This window comes from Rhinoderma darwinii, chromosome 2 (assembly GCF_050947455.1).
Source record: "Rhinoderma darwinii isolate aRhiDar2 chromosome 2, aRhiDar2.hap1, whole genome shotgun sequence".
Classification (NCBI taxonomy): Eukaryota; Metazoa; Chordata; class Amphibia; order Anura; family Rhinodermatidae; genus Rhinoderma; species Rhinoderma darwinii.
The window spans coordinates 418,447,203-418,466,495 of record NC_134688.1 but is presented as its reverse complement, the minus strand read 5'-3'; the positions used below and the strand labels follow the sequence as shown (position 1 = coordinate 418,466,495).

General features: G+C 42.3%; 1 protein-coding gene across 4 annotated transcripts; it reads right to left on the bottom strand.

The window, feature by feature from the left end:
- Nucleotides 1–1,262: 1,262 nt before the first annotated feature.
- PIMREG (PICALM interacting mitotic regulator) lies at nucleotides 1,263–17,979 on the bottom strand. 4 transcript variants are annotated; one of them, XM_075854249.1, is made up of 6 exons: nucleotides 17,229–17,580; nucleotides 15,147–15,447; nucleotides 6,278–6,615; nucleotides 5,689–5,784; nucleotides 3,790–3,836; nucleotides 1,478–1,633 (listed from the first exon to the last, which is right to left on the bottom strand). In XM_075854249.1, the coding sequence occupies exons 2-5, from the start codon at nucleotides 15,423–15,425 to the stop codon at nucleotides 3,806–3,808; spliced, it is 744 nt and encodes a 247-aa protein (XP_075710364.1). In that variant the 5' UTR covers nucleotides 15,426–15,447; nucleotides 17,229–17,580; the 3' UTR covers nucleotides 1,478–1,633; nucleotides 3,790–3,805. The 4 variants fall into 4 exon arrangements, with proteins under 4 accessions (XP_075710362.1, XP_075710361.1, XP_075710364.1 ...); XM_075854248.1 differs by having other exon boundaries at nucleotides 1,486–1,571; nucleotides 17,229–17,452; XM_075854247.1 differs by lacking the exons at nucleotides 3,790–3,836; nucleotides 17,229–17,580 and adding an exon at nucleotides 17,915–17,979 and having other exon boundaries at nucleotides 1,263–1,571.
- Nucleotides 17,980–19,293: the final 1,314 nt, after the last annotated feature.

The following is a 19,293-nucleotide window of genomic DNA, read 5'->3' as shown; positions in this document are numbered from 1 at the left end:
ACCGGTATTAACAAAAGATTAGGAAATTGCTATTAGGGCAGTCATCTAATATTTTTGGTAAGAGAGATAAAGTCGGAAATACACCAACTTTTTCTAAGAAATAATGTTAGTGCTGGCAAAGCCACCACCAATTGTCAAACTTTTTGTTGTTTTGTGAAAGTTCTAAACCACAATTATATAGAATGTGCATTTTGAACATCGAATGTGGAAGATGTAATTACAATTAAAGCCGTAGGTGCGGCCATATTCTTCACAACCCCTGGTGTTAATGGACATAAGCTCATCCAAATACTTCCGTCTTTTAAGGTTTCCTTGACATTTTTCCCCTTCTAGTGATCTCCTTTATCCTTGTGAGCATTTAGGCCTTGTTCACACAGTGCACATTTTGAATGCCGTTTAAGCCACAACCAGAATTGGATCCAGGAGAGGAGACGCTTTAAGGCCTTCCTTTATAGATTTCTTCTTTTCAGGTTCTGTTCCAAGTTTTGGCTTAAAAATCACATGCAAAATCTGCACTGTGTGAACAAGGCCTTATAGTCACCTTATGGGATGACCTTTCTCTACAATCCCATTTTAAACGCCAATTTAAAAATCGATATGCAAATTGAGAATCTACATACATTGCAGATATCATCTCTCGACTTCAGCTTAGATTTAGGTTTAAATAATATATCAAAGAAATTGAACTGGTCTAAAGGCAAAAGAAAACACACAAGATCATATTTCAGAAATTATTATTATTGTAATACAAGATATACACACTTCTGATAATATTACAAAGTACAAAAAAGTGTTTCCTTCATTTCAAGCATTACAAAAATAGGTCAACAAACCTATAGCATTATAATATAGGGGATACAGCTTTATAAAAGCGTACTGCTTTCGTCCAAAACTTTTATTTTATAGCAACTTATTAGTTTATGATCAATATTAGTAAAATCAAGAAATGTGGCTACAGCTGTGCAGGGAGTAGAGTTTTGTTCAGTATTTTATTTTTTTAACCGCATATTGGGCAACAGCGGATTTGTCAGTTTATTCTAAAAGTATTTTGCGTGCCGACAGCCTTGATATCAAAAAGTTGGCAGCCATATTCGTACGGACTTCTTGTCAGTTGTGGATAATTGAACCAAAAAAAGTGAAAGTTTTGCGAAATAATATTTTTGCCTGTCAATTTTCAAAATGTCAATTTATAGTACTGCAATGGTAGAAATAATACTCATACTAAATACGATCCAATACATTCTTATGCTTGAACAATGGGATTGAGTATTATAGTGTAGTGAATACATTTATTTTGTGGCCAAAAGATTTAAAGTCCAAGTGCGCTGAAAAGATGCTCAAGCTCTGACCGTGCTGACATTAGTAACAGTTATACGGACATACAGACAGAGCTGGTTACACATAAGCATCATTAACGTGCGCCAATGTTGCCAAAACTGGTTAAAGCCCCCTCAGTCCAGCCTTCAAGTGAACGTTGAAGTCTTCTTGTACTTCTCCAAGGCAGCCGAGAATGACGAGTACAACGCAGGTTCTTGGTCATTACTCTGTGGTAATTCAAAATAGCTTCTTCCCTGGGGACAAAACACAGCCGGACTTGTGGAAGAAAGCAGATCACATCCACCTATTATACAGACTTGAAACCAAAGAATTACATTTGCTAGATTTCTTAAAACTAACTTTAAAAAAAATGACTAAAGACGTAAAAATGGAAGACATTTTAAAAGGGGTTGTATGGGACATTTAAAGGAGCGGCTGCACGCAGGGGGTGTGATAAAACAAACTAACCTCTAAATCAGGTGCCATTCTAACGCCGCCACCTCCCTGCAAGTCTCTGTTGCTGTCAAAAAGTGATGACTTTACGGTGGGCACGTGACCACTGAGGAAGAGATTGGTGGCTGCTAGTCAGAACATCCTCACTGCTGGACAGCAACAGAGGTCGGCGCAGAGAACCGGGGCTGGAGCGGCAGGCAATACTTATTTGATCACATCCCTTACTTGCAGCCTGTCATTTACATGGCCCAGAGAACCCTTTTAACTTTTATATGGGTCTTTGGTAGACAGGATTATTTAAAAGCACATCAGATCATCATGTTATAAAGGGGCATGTTCAAAAGTGGCAGATGAGTTGCAAACATTTCTGCAACTGTTCCATATACGGGGTTTGTAAAAAATAAAAAGAACATGCCCATGCTGCAGAAGCAACTATATTCAGATGTACGGAATGGATTTTCAGTCCCAACTCGGAAACTTATCTACCACATGTGAACATACCATAACAATGTGCTGTGAATTGCTTTCTATGTCAGTGGATTGTGCTACTGAACTATTGTACAAGGGGAAACAAAGGAGTAAACTTATAGCAGCCATTTAGAAGCCATGAAACCGGATTTAGTCCGGATCACATAAGATTAATAGAAATGCATAGTCCCTGCCTCCTGCCCCTCACCTTGGTTTGTGGCTTCAGCGGTTTTAAACTGAATTCAATGAATGAATATAATTAGTTTAACTTAAAAAGCAGATCAGCTTTATCTTCTTGTGCAAAGTCGTAAGAGGGTTCCAACTATCTTAGACATTTATGACAGTCATGGGATATGCCATAAAGGTCTGAAACGCAGGTCTAAGCTCTGGGTTTCGCACCTATCTCCAAAACAGCGGTCACCCATCCCGCCTGAGATTGACTGGAGAAGTGGCCGCGCATGTGCACAGTTCTATCCATTATTTGGAGCGGTCTCTACTATTAAAGTAAACTCCGTAGAGATGAAGAAAGTGGATGGGGGCCGGGTGACCCCCATTCTGGAGATCGATGTGGGTCCCAGCTCTGGGACCTGTACCTATCAGACATTTAGGGGCATATTCCGTGGATATGCCATAAATGTTCGTAAATGGGGATAACCCTTTAAAGAGCACCTGTATAAACGTCCTTTATCTAGGTCTTTGAATCAATCATTTTTATTAGAGTATTTTACAGTGTGATGGTTATTTTCATCACACTATGATTCACCCACATTTCTTTCAGATTGACTTAATCAAAATGGCTGCCCACAAATATAAGGAGCCGTAGTGAACGTTACTAATATATATTATTTTATTTAAATCTTCTACTTCCTATGGGAGAGGATGTAACAATAATTAATTCTCGAATTTCACTAAAAGATGGTCCTTCTTTCTTCACATGACAGCATTTCTAAAGAAACCTCTTCTCCGAGTCTGGTGGCGAGGATTTTCATACTCTATAAATCAACTTTTCAAAAAGAGAAAGCACCTTGGCAATAACTAGAACACGTCTAAGTCCACTCTACAGTATAAAAGTTACTTAGTGTGACACTGAACAGAACAGCTCCTTTATTATCTGTTAGAACAGAAGGAAAAAAAAACGTCCCATACTGGAAGGAGGTCAGAAACACAGGACCTACTACAAGCAATAAGCCATTATTCTTTTATATGGGGAATAAAAGCATTTACAGAGTAGACTTTTTTTTTTTCGATTTTTGCAAGGCCTGAAAAAGTTTAAACAGTAGTCAAGTCAAATGCCACCTGCATCAATATTTAGCCAAGAGTAGGGACAGGACGAGACCTAATTAATAGAAATGTATATCGAATGTTTGTGGGTTTTATTACTTCATACAGGACAATGTGGTGACAATGTTTCAGGAAATAAAGGGAGAAAAAGTAAAAGTGCTCTTAGAGTCAAACTTAAGTGGTTTTAAGGAATCTCCCCGTGGGTTAGTAAACATATCCACGTCATGCAAAGCTTTATAGGACACACCAAATAAAATGATGGAACTTTACCTGCCAATTACATTCTTCAGTTATCAATGAGAGAAACTGTCATGTCGCTGATAATAGATGGAAGAACAATAAATGTCAGCAGATTGTTTGGTGAACACAAGATTACTGGGTTTCTTCTACAGTTACAGCAGTAGTCGGCTTTTCAGTGATCGCTCTATCTGAGACTGTATAAACAGTATAGTGTAGAATTCACTTGGCTATAGCATAACATTTTCTAGATGCAGGTTTAATACTTTGTGTCTACAGTACCTTAGGATGCCCATAAACCACGATGTGAATCATCACCAACAACGCACTGATCAGCACAATTGTTTCTGATTACTTATTGAAATTTGTATGATAGCATTCAAGGCAGTGGAACATCAACTTATGTAGAAGCCATTTGTACCGGAAATATTGTGCATATATAGTAATTATAGCGGATCTGTCACTTTAATATGCTGCCTATATTACAGGGAAACGACCAAAAAAAATATATTGTGCCATGGAGAATAGCAGATTTATAGTTATGAGGGGAGTGCGTCTTTCCCACTAGTGACTAAAGGGCTTGCTGTGTATCCTCAGGTTTACACAACGGCCATCAGTCACAACAAAGAATCCACTGTATCCTATGAGAAGCTCGAATAGCCAAAAGGCACAACAAGCCTGCCCTGTAATATGCTGCCCTTAAATAGGGAAACATATTCAGGTGACATATCCACTTTAAATTGTACCCACCTTTTCAGATCAAAGCAGACGTATATCTGTTGAATATATTAAGATTTTACGTCCTGTCGTTTAGCAGGAAGGCATATGTATTTATTAATCTGATCAGACTCTGCACTCATTTAAGAATCCGTATACACGGTTAGGGCTCCTTGCAATCAGCAAACTAGAAGGATCCTCTTACACAGCTCGACATGGGTCGTGTAAACGAGCGCCGATCAATAAATCAGCTCATTGATTGGCGCTCATATGCTTTCACAAGGAGCTACGTTTGGGGATGAGCGATTGTTACTGCGATCGCTCCTCCTCATACATTTCTGTCATGCCGGCAGCGCGTCTCCCTGCTTACGCATTGTTCATTGGCGGATCGTTGCTCTGTATAATCAGTTCACATGAACGCTCGTTTACCCGATAATTGGCCCATGTAAAGGGACCTATAGTCAATAGTTGGAATCAAGCAAATACCCTCACAGTTTATATGGATTTTCTTGAGAAAGACGATAGGCAGGGAACATTAACCAAGTTGCAAAAATGCTGGAGATTGTACCATCTCTGTCCAAAAAAAAACAAAACAAGTTTATGCCAGATTTAGGGGTGTCAAATTTGACTGCTTTCAAGTTATAAATTGTGTATCGTCTTTTGAAAGAAATGTGGATTTTTTTTCCATCTGACAATGAAGCAGTTAATCGCAATTCACATATACTATTACATGTTGCCAGCACCTTGCGCAGAGAACAAATTGTTACATTTTTACTGAATGTTATTTTCTACGCAAACAAGACCTTACAAGTACATTGTGAAGAAACGGATTTGGAACGCAGCTTTGTGTACGCACGTGTATTATCCGGAGTATTCTGCCATTCCGCATAGAGAGGCCCCTTTGCAAGGTATTGGAGAGTAGCTGTTGGCAGGCCAGATAAAACTTGTGCTATTCATGATAAGCTCCTGAAAGGTTTGTACATATTTTGTACCACACAAGTTTTATTATGTTAATCTATGTCCTTTAATAGCCTTGCCTTTAAAATGATGTATTGTGTAGGTAGAATGTATTTTCTCTAGCGGATGAGAGGGTCAAAGCAGGCGCCGGCTTGATGAATGTCCCTTTGCAGCTCTAGATAATGCCAGACTGATACCAGATACATGCTTCAGGCAGTGGCACTCAAGGGATGCATCAGACAAATAAATCCACTTTACCTTTCTTCCTTTAAGATGGCATCATCAAATACCCTAGAGAGGCGTTTTAGCTGCCGTATTCCTGCAGAAACAGATTCCAGGTCTTGTTCGAATTGCCTAAAAACAAATCGGTAATAAAAACTAAGAACAACATAGGAATATGGAGATAGGCATGGAAAAGATCATACTCATGCACTGGAATACACGCTCTCCTACCCATTGTAAACGTCTTCCCGAAAAATCTGGGACAATTTTTAGATACAAAATGATCTATAAATGTGCAATTCCACGTGGCAGAATTGCAGATCAGACTTTGGAAATGTTATGTTGCACCTGTAGCATGGTTACCGCCAACGCGAGTACAACGTACTAGGCTACGATCAGTTTGCGTTCTCCAAGGCTAGTAAGCTGCAGTAACATCCACATAGTCACATGAATGAGGGAGCACCCAGAAGCGACATTTGCATAAACTTTCCGATCTATAGACCACTCACCTTGACTCTATTATAAGTTAGATAATAGGTTTCCTTACATGATAGTTAAAAAGCAATCTCGTGTTTAGAGACTTCGTGTAATTTGGCTTTACAACCCCATCAGCTCTGCGACTTACCTTCTTCTATTAACAGTCACGAGTGAGGCGTATGGACTGTTTAGGGATGCTGCTCTCACAGATCTTCTCAGGTTTAGTCCTTCATTCCCCACTATATTAGAGAAGCTTTTCCACTGGGAGCTGCCAAATCTTCTGGTAGAAGGGGAAACCCTCTTGCTGGACTTTGGCGTGACCCTAGGATTTGGACTGGCTTCTTCTATCAACCGACGACATTTAGGAGTTCTAGGTGGAGTTTTCTTAATTTTTTTGGTAGAATGGCTTTGTCTTGTAGATCCTCTAACCTGATCTGGAGAATCCAATAAATACGGACTTGTATTTTTGCCATTCTTTTTTATTTTCTGAAAATAATTGTACAAATGGAATATTAATTTAGTACAGATCTCCAATCAGTTTTACTAAACTAGCAAAGGCTGTTGCCTTAGCATAAATATGGTCAATACTGAGCAACAATGATCGCAATTTCATCTATGGAGCCAAAATCAAACCAGTGTTATTAGAACATTTAACATCTTAATATAATTTAGTGGCCACTTGATAACATAACTAGTCTCTTGATCATTAATAAAACCATTGTGTAGATAAAAAAAAAAATATATATATATATATATATATATATATATATAAAACTGCATACATCAGTAATAACATTAAAACCACCTGCCTAATATTGTGTAGGTCCCCCTCGTGCCATCAAGACATATCTAACTGGTCTAGACATGGACTCCACAAGACCTTGTGAAGGCGTCCTGTGGTATCTGGCCCCCAGGACGTTAGTAGAAGGTCTTTCAAGTCCTGTAAGTTGCGAGTTGGGGCCTCCATGGATCAGACTTGTTTTTATCCAGCACATCCCACAGACGCTCATTCCAATTGAGATCTTGGGAATTTAGAGGGCAAGTCCACTTTAAACTCTTTGTCATGTTCCTCAAACCATCCCAGAACTATTTTTGTAGTGTGGCAGGATGCATTATCCTGCTGAAAGAGGCCACTGCCATTAGGAAATACCGTTGCCATGAGGGATGTACTTGGTCTGCAACAATTAGGTAAGTGGCACGTGTCAAAGTAACATCCACATGAATGACAGAAGCAAAAGTTTTCCCAGCAGAACATTGCCCAGAGCATCACACCGCCTCCGCGGGCTTGTCATAGCACAGTGCATCCTGGAACAGTCTCTTCCCCAGGTAAGTGACACACATGCACCCGGCCGTCCACATGACGTAAGAGAAAACGTCAGACCAGACCACCTTCTTCCAATGCTCCGTGGTCCAGTTCTGATGCTCATGTGTTCATTGTAGGCACTTTCAGCAATGGATAGGGGTCAGCATGGGCACTCTGACCACCCTGCGGCTACGAAGAACCAAATGTAGCAAGCTGCGATGCACGGTGTGTTCGGACACCTATCATAGCCAGCATTAACTCTTTCAGCAATTTGTACTCCAGTAGCTCTTCTGTGTTATCGTACCAGACAGGCTAGCCTTCATGTCAATAATGAAGAAAAAAAATAAAAGCTAGCCTACACTCCCCAAGCACATCAATGAGCCTTTATCCTGTAGCCAGTTCACCAGTTATGCTTCCTTGGACCACGTTTGGTCGGTACTAACCATTGCATACTGGGAACACCCCACAAGATCTGCCATTTTGGACATGCTTTGACCCAGTTGTCTAGACATCACAATTTGGCTTTTGTCAGATCCTTGCGCCCAATTTTCCTTATTCCAACACAACTTCAAGAACTGACTGTTCACTCGCTGCCTTATATATTCCACCTCTTGACAGGCGCCAACGTGAGATAATAAAGGTTATTCACTTCACCTGTCAGTGGTTTTAATGCTATGGCTGAACGATATACATACAAACAACTTTTTTTGTACGTCTATGGCCAGCTTTACTACAGTTAAAATTTATGCCTGTATTTCTTTTTTCTCATTTTATAGACAGATAAAGTTTCCAAGACATATCCCATAATCCCACAGCTGGGCTTTGCTTGGCTGCATTTGGTTTGGAGAGCAATTTGTGCTGCTCTTTTTCCCTTTTATGTGTCTGTTAAAGCGCTGCTAGTCTGAACATTTTAAGGGATTACTTCTTCACACAGCCCTTTGTAGCAGAGACTTCAATATATACAATTGAATGAATGAGAATATGAAGGATGCCATCAAATACCTGAAGGTTAAAAAGACAGTAATATTCTTAACGGGACCAACATTTAGGCTTTAGTTTTCAATATATTTAACGATTTAGTAATCTATAGTCAACAAATATTAAACTATTGTAATAAAAACAACATGATTACCATTGATTTATTATACACAAGAGATTATTTGGCTTAACAGAATATATATATATATAAAATAGATCACCGCAAGAGCTTTAATAATGTAGCCTAATGAGTAAAACCCAAGGAAGAAAACGAGGCCCCCAAAGCAAGAATAAAAAAATGCTCTCCAAATCACCCACGTACCCCCACCTGTATATCCTACAGTGCTTCACCCAGAATCGAAGTAGCTCTTGACACATTGTAGTAGTGAGTTAGAGGGGTATTCCCAGCTAAGATATTTATGGTATATCCATAGGATGAGGGTCCCAGCTCTGGGGCCGCACCAACACTGAGAACAGGGGTCACTGTCACTGGACTGCCAGATTCCAGATGGGAACTAGTGGAGGGCGCCGCGTGTATTCTCCCATTCTACTCTAAGGGAGTTACGGAAATAGACTAGCAGCGCACTAGTCCCAGTCTGGAAACTGCTGCCAGCGGCAGCCGCACCGTGCGAAATGGGGGTCAAGTGACCCCTCGTCCTCTGTAAAAGTGCGGATCCCAGAGCTGTGACCTGGGTCTATCGAGCATTTATGGCTAAGACGGGAAAACCCCTTTAAAAAAAGGCGCCAGAACTCCCCTTCTGCAAGCATTCATTATTATTTTTTTATCAGAACAAGAGAAAGTTGAAATTTGCGACAAAGTCCCTCCGTGGCATTGAAATAGCGGAATGTAAACCAATGATAAACAGTAGGAAAATACTTCATAAAACTATGTGCACCAACAGATCAGAAAAGAGTAGTAGGGGCTCATAAGACATCCCCAAAATAATTGGCACATTTCTGGACATAAGGACGAAGCATTTAGCAGAAATACGTTCATTCTTCTTCAGTGGTCTACGAGGAAACTAGAAAAGTTGTGAAGGCAATTCCCTGCACGATTTTAGAGACAAGTTATAAATGACAGGATTCGAGAAGAAGATTTTTTTTTCATTATCTGGCAATGTAAATTTATCAGTAATATTCCTTCATTTCTGAATGTATATATTTTTTTTATCACATACATTGGGTCTCAAGTTTAAAAATACTTCTTTCCCAAACTGCAATTGAAAAACAAAAACACACAGAAAACGCACAGCATGGTCATTTTTTTCACAAGTCCAATTATGCATCATTTATTCAGTATGAATAGGAGTGGACAGCTTGGGATTTCATGCTCTTCTAAAGGGGGTTTTACACTGGGCGATTATCAGGCAGACCAGCGTTCATAGAACACTCGTTGCTGATAATTGCCCTGTGTAAACAGGGGAGCGATCAGCAGATGAACGAGCAAACGCTCGATCATCCGCTGGTCGTAGTTATAAAAAAGTAAAATATTATCGTTGTTGGCAGCGCATCTCCCTGTGTAAACAGCGAGACGCGCTGCCGACATGATGATAACGTACGGGGCTGAGCGACCGGAGTAATGACCGCTCGTCCCCATCCATAGCTCCATGAGCAAACGAGCGCCGATCAACGATGTCTCGTTGATCGGCGCTCGCCACACCGGCTGATTGTTGGCCCGTGTAAAAAGCCTTTTACAGTCTAGGTTTGCTTAACAGGGTTGTCTAACCAGTAAAAATTGATGGCCTATCAGACTCCCGGGACACCCTCCAATCAGCTGTTTTGAAGGGGGTGCCGAACTTGCTCACTGTGAATGGTCGACACACATTTAGTGGCGATTCACAGGCAATTCAGCCATTCACTTTAATGGGAGAGAAAGGTTGCAATACCTGTGAATCGCCGCTACATCCGTGTTGACGAATCACAGTGAGCAAGTAGAAATGAAGGGGAAACCGCTCTGCACCCCCTTCAAAACAGCTGATTGGCGGGAGTCCTGGGAGTCGGACCCTGACCCATCATCTTTTGATGGCCTATCCTGAGGATAGGCCAAAAAAATTTTGCTGACGGGAAAACCCCTTTAAGAGCAGACATTGTAATAGCACCGTGCGGTGTAGCGCTGCCACCATTGCTATAAGCAGTGGCTTTTCCTCATTCTCCATAGAGTTACATGGATGCTTGACCCACAACTCTAACTCCAGTTATATCCTACACCCCACAACACTTGCGAAACAGAAATTAAACAGTCTGGATTGCTTTGTTGAAAGCGAACATTGTTTTCCACTTTAGACTCCGAGCGCAGATTTACACAACAGTTGCTTTTGTTCGTCTGATAGGCAGAATACTCATGAAGTCTCTGTTGGCGAGCCCTTACAGAACATGTCCCTATACATGCATATAGTCTGAGACTGACATTACTTCCCAGGCACGCAGCCTCCCTGCACAGTCTTATCTCAGCTCTGGCCCTTACACCAGACGTTGAAGAGGGAAATATTTCTACAAAAGCGTTATCAAAATAACGGATACATTCCACAGAGGTTTTGCATTTTCCCGCCCAAGGTCTCTGATTTTTTTTCTTTTTTAGCTGCAGAAATGTTCTAATATGTTTGCTGTATGGGAATATAACCCTCGGTACAAACATTATATTTTACTTTCCATTCACTCTCTGAAAGTCATTAGGGCAAGAAATATTTTTGTTTAGCAAAAACTGAACATTTTTCCAATCCGTTCAGAATGATCTTTAGATTAGCGCATAATGCTGGCGCCACATAAAACAGAACATACCCGCAATAATAAACTAATATTTGCGATGTAATGATGTATCAGAAAATAAATAGTCTACCTGAATACAGGAGAGGTTTTGCCCCTATCCAACCCAATTCTATTAGTATTTATCCTAGTAAGAGATCAGAAAGTAGGTGTGTAATGCCTGGTCTGTCAGTCTGTGTATTTCCCGAAACTCAAAAGAAATCCAGGAAACATTACCGGGGGAACTTATTAGCCTTTCTACGCTAGTTTTCTGGGGTAGAAAAGTCGCACATCCCCAAAATTTGCGTTGAAAATAGTGACTTTTGGGCGTTTTATATTGCCTGTGCCACTATTGAAAAAGGAGCGGGTCATAGATGCCTTTAAAGCTTTACTATATTTGTGTAGAAAAATGGCATCAATTTCACTCTGTGGGGCGTAGCAAGGTAGGGGCTTGTCACCTCACCGCTTCTCCCCATCAGGTCCCCTCACTGCAGGCTGCCCCTCATACAAGGTACGGATGCAGAACTGATGACATTGAGTGGTGTGTGTGGCATAGAACGCCCTGATGCTGCGCTGCCTCAGTACGTTGTATGAACTGCGGCCAGTAGTGAAAGCCTGAGGGAACCCAGTGGGGAGCAGCGAAGAGTAGCGGTGAGGTGAGAATACATATTTGTCTATTTATTTATCCGGTCAGGGGGGAGAGGTATAGGGCCATTCTTATGGCACATTGTGGTGCACAGCCATACGAAAGAGGCAACAAATTTATTAATAAACGTGTCGGATCTTACTCCAGTGAACGGTTTATTCAGGATGGCATATTGAACGCCAGTCTTAATCAATCTCCACCAATGTCTTGTACAAACATATCTATTAATACACAAAAAGATAAATTTGTACCGTTAGGCTATATTTTTTTTAACGATCGTCACATGGCCATTTTCAAGTTCTATATGTATTTTCACACGCCCATTTTTTTTTCTAATGGACCGTTACAACCGAAGAGAAGCGATTCCGCAGCGTAAATGGACATGCCGCGGCTTACAAAACCGCACCGCAGGTCAATTTCTGAGTTTTATTTTGGGCGTTTTTTTCCGGTGTGTGGCTGAGATTTGTGCTCGCGCAGCGGAGCTGCGTGTGCGGGCACAGCGTGTGTGGGCGCAGCAGAGCTGTGTGTGTGCACACGCACACAAATCCCCCCCAAACATGCAACTGCGCCACACACAACCCCACCCCAGTTTTTTTTTTAAGCAACACGTTTTTTTTTTTTTTAAAAACGCTTGCGTAAAAAACTAACGGCTCGCTTTCCCATTGATGTAAATGGGAAGCTTAATCAAACGTTAGACACTTTTTTCACGTTTTTTTTTTAAGCATTTTGTGTGCGCTTTTTGACGCATAATTAGGACTCCCACTGACTATGGGAACAATTGGCACGTTTTACGCGCAAAGGAATTGACTCGACATCTTTATTTACACAACGCGTTTATTAGAAACGCGTGTGTAAAAAAGCGTGTTGTAACAGTGCACTTTACCAATTATGTAAATGAAAAGCGTAATCAAGCGTTTTTTGATGGGGTTTTTGGTTTGTAAAATGCGCAAAAACAAAGTGTCAAATACACCCCGTGTGAACCTGCCAATTGAAAAGTCATTCACTTCAGTTTCATCATTCTTAGGGTATGTGCACACACAAAATCAAAAACGTCTGAAAACACGGAGTTGCTTGCAAGGGAAAACTGCTCCTGATTTTCTGACTTTTTTTTTTAGCAACTCCACGTCAGAACAGAATGCCGTATTTCCCATTGAAATCAATGAGGAGATGTTTGGAGGCGTTCTGCTTTCCGGTTTTTACGGCCCGAAAAAACGTCCGAAAATAAGCCATGTGAACATACCGTTAGTGTATATGCACACGTAGTGTTTTCAGCCATTTTTCTGGCCGTAAAACATCCCGAAAAACGGCTGACAAATAGTAAGCAGAACGCCTACAAACATCTGCCCATTTATTTCAATCGGAGATACAGCGTTTTGTTCTGACGGGGCGTTTTAATACACCTTATTTTTAAAAAATGGCACGTAAAAAGACGCCCGCGAAGAAGTGCATGTCACTTCTTGGGACGTTTTTCCGTCACTCTATAGAAAACCAACTCCAAAAACGGCTGTGAAAAACGCAAGTTTGATTAAAAAAACGGATGAAAATCAGGAGCTGTTTTCCCTTGAAAACAGCTCTGTATTTTCAGACGTTTTTTTAGTAAGCGTGTGAACATACCCTAGGCCTTTTGGTGTGTCCAATAGCTTCTGCCAGCTGCCTTGTACAATCACTCCTAAAATGGTGGCCGGACAATGCTTAGCAATTGAAACACTTTTTTCTGGCATGTAGCCAAAAATAGGGAGGGGGGGGGGGGGGGGAGATTCCCTCCCACATTTATGGCAGCTGTGAGTCAGGTTGCTTTGCCTTATTCACCTTGCTGTGATTCTGGGAAGTGCTCCCTCTGGTGGCCAACATAGGAAAACATGTCAAATTATTATTTAATTTTTAACTTTCCACCATGTGGAAGAAATTTTTTTAAAATGGAGCAAAAAAACTTAATAGAAATAAGTAACTTACTTAAGAAAAAAGAAAAAAAAAAAGTTTCATTAGCGACACATTCCCTTTAACCCCATGACAAAAAAGTGCAGGATTTAGAGATACAGTTCAGAATTGCTGTCCCTTTCCAAAAACTTTACAACGAACGTCGTGATAAAGGAGAGAAGACCTGGAAAACATCAGGAAGAATTAGGGTATGTGCACACGATGAGAGGCTTTTACGTCTGAAATGACAGACTGTTTTCAGGAGAAAACAGCTGCCTCGTTTCAGACATAAATGCTCCTCCTCGCATTTTGCGAGGCTTCTCTGACAGCCGTAAATTTTGAGCTGCTCTTCATTGAGTTCAATAAAGAACGGCTCAAATTACGTCTGAAAGAAGTGTCCTGCACTTCTTTTGACGAGGCTGTATTTTTACGCGTCGTCGTTTGACAGCTGTCAAACGACGACGCGTAAATGACAGGTTGTCTGCACAGTACGTCGGCAAACCCATTCAAATGAATGGGCAGATGTTTGCCGACGTATTGTAGCCCTATTTTCAGACGTAAAACGAGGCATAATACGCCTCGTTTACGTCTGAAAATAGGTTGTGTGAACCAAGCCTAAGTGCCTGCTGATCGGCTGCATGCGGGCAAGTTCCTGTTAGAGTAGGCAGTAGTGCAAGTCTGTGGAGTAATATAGGGGAAATATGCCAAGCACATTTGAGTGGGTACTGCTGCAGTACTAACTACCCTGTGGGTTTTGCCATGTAATTCTTTTTTGGTCACTGGCGGTGGCTGGCACACTTCTATGGGAAATTCTGCATGGTTTGCACACTAGTATGGAGAACTCCATGTAAATGCTATTACTCTGCTAGCAATACCGTTTAGCCGCCACTACTATATATTAACTGATTTGTGAAATATCCGCAAGATGGCACTACTGTGCGGGTACTATGTTGTGACAGTGGGAAGTAAATCCCTGCAGTTTGGACTAATTCATGAGCGCAATTGGTATCACTAGGTCTGGGTGCTCGGAAAACGGTATTGTCTAGAGGTCAACCAGGGTAATTTTGAAGCTGTGGCAAAAGTAATACGAGGGGACAAGCGGGAGGGGCGCCGTACATCTAGAATATTTGCCATGGCACATAGTTTTATGTTTCTTTGATCGCAGCTACTGAATGCCCACAAGTCAGTGGGAACCCAAAATTCCTTGTATTATATAGAGTATGGACATTATGACAGGTGACAGTATTCTGTATCATGCAAGAAAATAGTTAAGAAAATGCAGCATAACAGGACGTCAATAATGAAAGGCAGATTTATCATGTCAAGAAGTACAGCAGTAGTAGCTTTCTCTGGGACATTCCCCAGGTGGATTTTGGCATTCCTCAAGCCTTATTCAAGATACTACCCCCCCCCCCCTCCCCCTATGTTTACCTTTGACATGGCTCCAAACATGTTCTTAGCTGTAATGGTCATGGACTGCAGGGGGCGCTGCTTCTCCTTTACCCCCACCCTGCTCCAGTCAGGCACTGCATTTATGTTGATTTCCACCTGCTTTAGCGGCATCCTCTTCCTCAGGGACATGCGCACGGTGTTCAGGGAGCTTGAGGAGGGTCTTTTCCTGAACTTGTCAGGCTGAGGACTGTCTTGTTCATCAAAATTCTCCAATACATTGTGGTTCCTCCAGCCAACACTTTGCAACAATGAAGACATTTTCCTTTATCCTTGATAGACGCTAAAACAGAGAATAAAAAAAACATGAAAAACAGTTTGGTACAGTGTTGTCCTGTTCACTATGAGGTTAGCGGTTGGCATTGTGGCGGTGGGGAATTACCGCCCTCATACGCCATGTTGCTCTGTGTAGAACGCAGGATATGGGAAGCCCCTTAGGTGTGGTATACAGGTGGCACTTAGTTTGTGCCATCATGTCGATGAGAAGAGTCGTGAATCAGTAAGTATAGGCAGGTTTTCCGGACAGTTTTATTGAGCTTCGAAATTGAAGGACCTTAGAGCTGTGGGACTTTCGCTTAGGGCACAGCCGCCAGTAGAGCGACGCGTGCTTCATGGACTGTGCGGGTTATTGCGCCCATCCTCTTGTGGGATCAGACCCTCTTGTCGGACTAAAGATTCAAGCCCCCTTTGTCCCCTCTCCTGATCCACTTCTTACAAAAGGGCCACATAACCATAGGATTAGACATAGGACAGAACCAGATGATCATTTGTAGCTAAAGAGTAACTGGCGTTTCAGCAAACTTGACATAACGTAGGGACATGTCAGAGGTTTTGATCTGTGGGGACCGGGTGCCGAGACCCTCACCGATCACTAAAACGAACGTTCAGAAGCAGTCACCCGATTGCATCTTCGATCGGCAATCCTAGTACGCCTGGAGACGGAATCACAGAGAAAGTCGGAGGGCGTCACCAGGCTGAAAACTTGGTGATCAAAATGAAAGAGTGAAATCCACGCCAGAATTGAAGATCCACAGCACGCCCTGAATTTTGTGCAGATTTTTTCAGCTACATGTGGAGGGGGTAAAAAAAAAAAAAAAAGCCCCTCCACACGTATTGTACTGTGAATTTCAGTGCAGAATACTCACTGAAAATCTGCAACGTGTGATCTTAGCCTTTACTGACATGCAATTGTCTATACCACGGTTTCTCTATTCTGGTCCTCAAGTCCCCCAACAGGTCACATTCATACTTGAAGACTGTCTATAGGACCACTGCTAACCCTCTATGACGAGCGTAACCATCCCCTAGTGACGCTTTATCCATCAGTAAGTGATAGCAAATCGGAATGGACGCATTGCGGTCATACAGCGTAAAGTTTACTGAATTGGCGCAGCCTGTCATAGGTGATTTATACAAGTAAAGCCTCGTTCAGAAAGCCGTATGGCGGTCACAATTTACCATCCGTATTATGTCCGCAAGAGTTAGATGAACTACGATTAGATGACCCACACTGAGATTACGGGGTTAAACCAGACACTAAAATGCGGCCACGTTAGTCGTCAGGCTCAGTTTACACTACGTACGTTCTGCGTACAGCTGTATAAAAAGCGTAGGCGACTGCGGTGGAGAGATATACGGATATACCAGCCACGCATGCCGAGAGGACGATTTTTGGGCATACCTTTGGATCATAAGTCTATGGACACATCAGCGTATACAGAGCATAAGGCTTGCTTTACATCTATACAAGGACACAATGTTAAAAACCCACTTGCCCCATAATCCCCTATAACCCCATTGTGGGTGGCAGCAACGAAGCTTTACTATAATGACTGGCATCATGTTATGGATGATCTGGTAACTACATACTGATTGTAACAAGCATCGCCCATATAGGGCAAGCTGCAGAGGACAAAGGACTGGCGCCATCCCACATAACAGAGGTGATAATACTCTGTGCTGCCCGCCATGACCACAAGCCATGCCAGGAAGTACCAGCCGCCCGCAGCACAAATCATGTACATGATAAGCCATGGGGTGATAAGCGGAGGGAGGGTAACTCACCCGCTCACACTGGGATCGCTCTCTCGCTCTGTGTTCGAATCCGGCGCCGCTCCCACCAGCTCCTCTCTCCTCTGATCCCATTGGTTGGCGCCTAGTGCTGGCGCTATTGGAGTTAACCATTGCGGTGCTGTATGCGCTGTCATCTCCGTGGATGCTGCAGGGGGAGCAGCGCACTCGCCGGGAGTTATAGGGTTACACAGCACATGGACTGGGCGGGAGGCTGTGCGTCGTTTTGGGAGCGGGCGGTTTCCTGTTCTCAATAAAGAACGTTCATGTAGAGTTCATGGAATATGGAGATTTATGTGAGGGGAGGAAACGGCTTGTTATAGAAGTGTGTGATTGTGTATAGGGACATGGGGGAATATAGCGGCTGTGAACGCGTTGTTACCTGTATGGACAATACCTTAGAATTGGGATGAGGGTATATCTATCTATCTATCTATCTATCTATCTATCTATCTATCTATCTATCTATCTATCTATCTATCTATCTATCTATCTATCTATGTTTAATTATAAAGGCTTATTCACACCTCTGTAACATGGCTGAGCTTCATACTTGTGTTTGTTTTATGTTAGTGACATTAAGGCTATGTTCACACAGGGCGGATATGCTGCATAAAAGCACACAGCGTATGCGCCCTGTGCGCTGCTGGGAATTTGGGCCGAAAAAAACACTTCCATACTTATGTAGCCATGGTGACGCGTTCCTCTGTGGTCCTGCAGCCCAGCCTCCTGGGATGACGTTTCATTCCCTGTGATTGGCTGCAGCGGTCACATGGGATTAAATGTCATCCCAGGAGACTGGCCTGGACAAAAACAAAATTCTAGGTAAGTATAAGATTTTTTTTTTTTCCGAGTTGCGTTTTTTGTGGCGGAATCGCAGCTTTTCTGCCGCAAGAAAATGCAACATCTGCTATTTGTTGCAGATTTTACCTCCCCATTGAATAATTGAGGTCAGAGATGGAAATGCCTGAAGAAGGCATGACGCTTCTTTTTCCCGCGAGATTTTTTTTCCGCTCGCTGGGAAAAAACGCCTCTGCCTTCCATTGTAATCAATGGGAGGGAGTATCCACGTAGACGAGTCTATGGAGGGATGTGTGAAGCGTGAAGAAATAGGTAATGTCTTATTTTCTCTCGGACACTTCACACGGTCCGTTGAAACAACGGCCGTGTGAACGGCAACATTGAATTATATAGGTCCGTGTGACGGCGGTTTAACACGTTCGTGTGAATATGGCCTTAAAGTGTAGCTAGTTTGACAAACTTCTGACATGTCATAGTGACATGTCAGAAGTTTAGATTGGCGGGGGTCCGAGCACTGAGACCCCCACCAATCGCTAGAACGAAGCAGCTGAAGTGCTCATGTGCGTGATCAGCTGCTTCGTGTCTGTTCGGCTTTTTCCGGATATAAATGTATCGTGTACGGACTCAATACAAAGTCTATGAGCCCGTACCCCGATACATCGGCTTTCCGGAAAAAGCCGAACAGACACGAAGCAGCTGAGCGGCCACACGAGCGCTTTAGCTGCTTTGTTCTAGCGATTGGTGGGGGTCTCCGTGCTCGGACCCCCACCAATCCAAACTTCTGACATGTCTCTATAAAAGTACTTGTATAAAAGTACATAATAGTGCAATTTCAATACAATAAAAATATGTATACATTGTATATATGCTTTATACATACATCAATTAAAGTGCACAGTGAAAATACATCATATAAACAGTTAAAAATCATCAATTGTCAGAATATTCATAAGAAGGAGGAGACACGAGCCACTCACCAATCCCATAACTTCAGACACATGTTGGGAATAATATCCCTGCTGATAAACTAATTTGACGGTGTCTATCAGGGCGGATTCACACGAACGTGAATTGCGTCCGTGCAGGCCGCGTGGTTTTCACGCGGCTTGCATGGACCAATAGAAGTATATGGGGCAGTACAGAGAGTCCGTGCTTTTTGCGCAGCGTTTGTCCGCTGCGTAAAAAGCGCGACATGTTCAATATCTCAGCGTTTTTCGCGCATCACGCACCCATTGAAGTCAATGGGTGCTTGAAAACC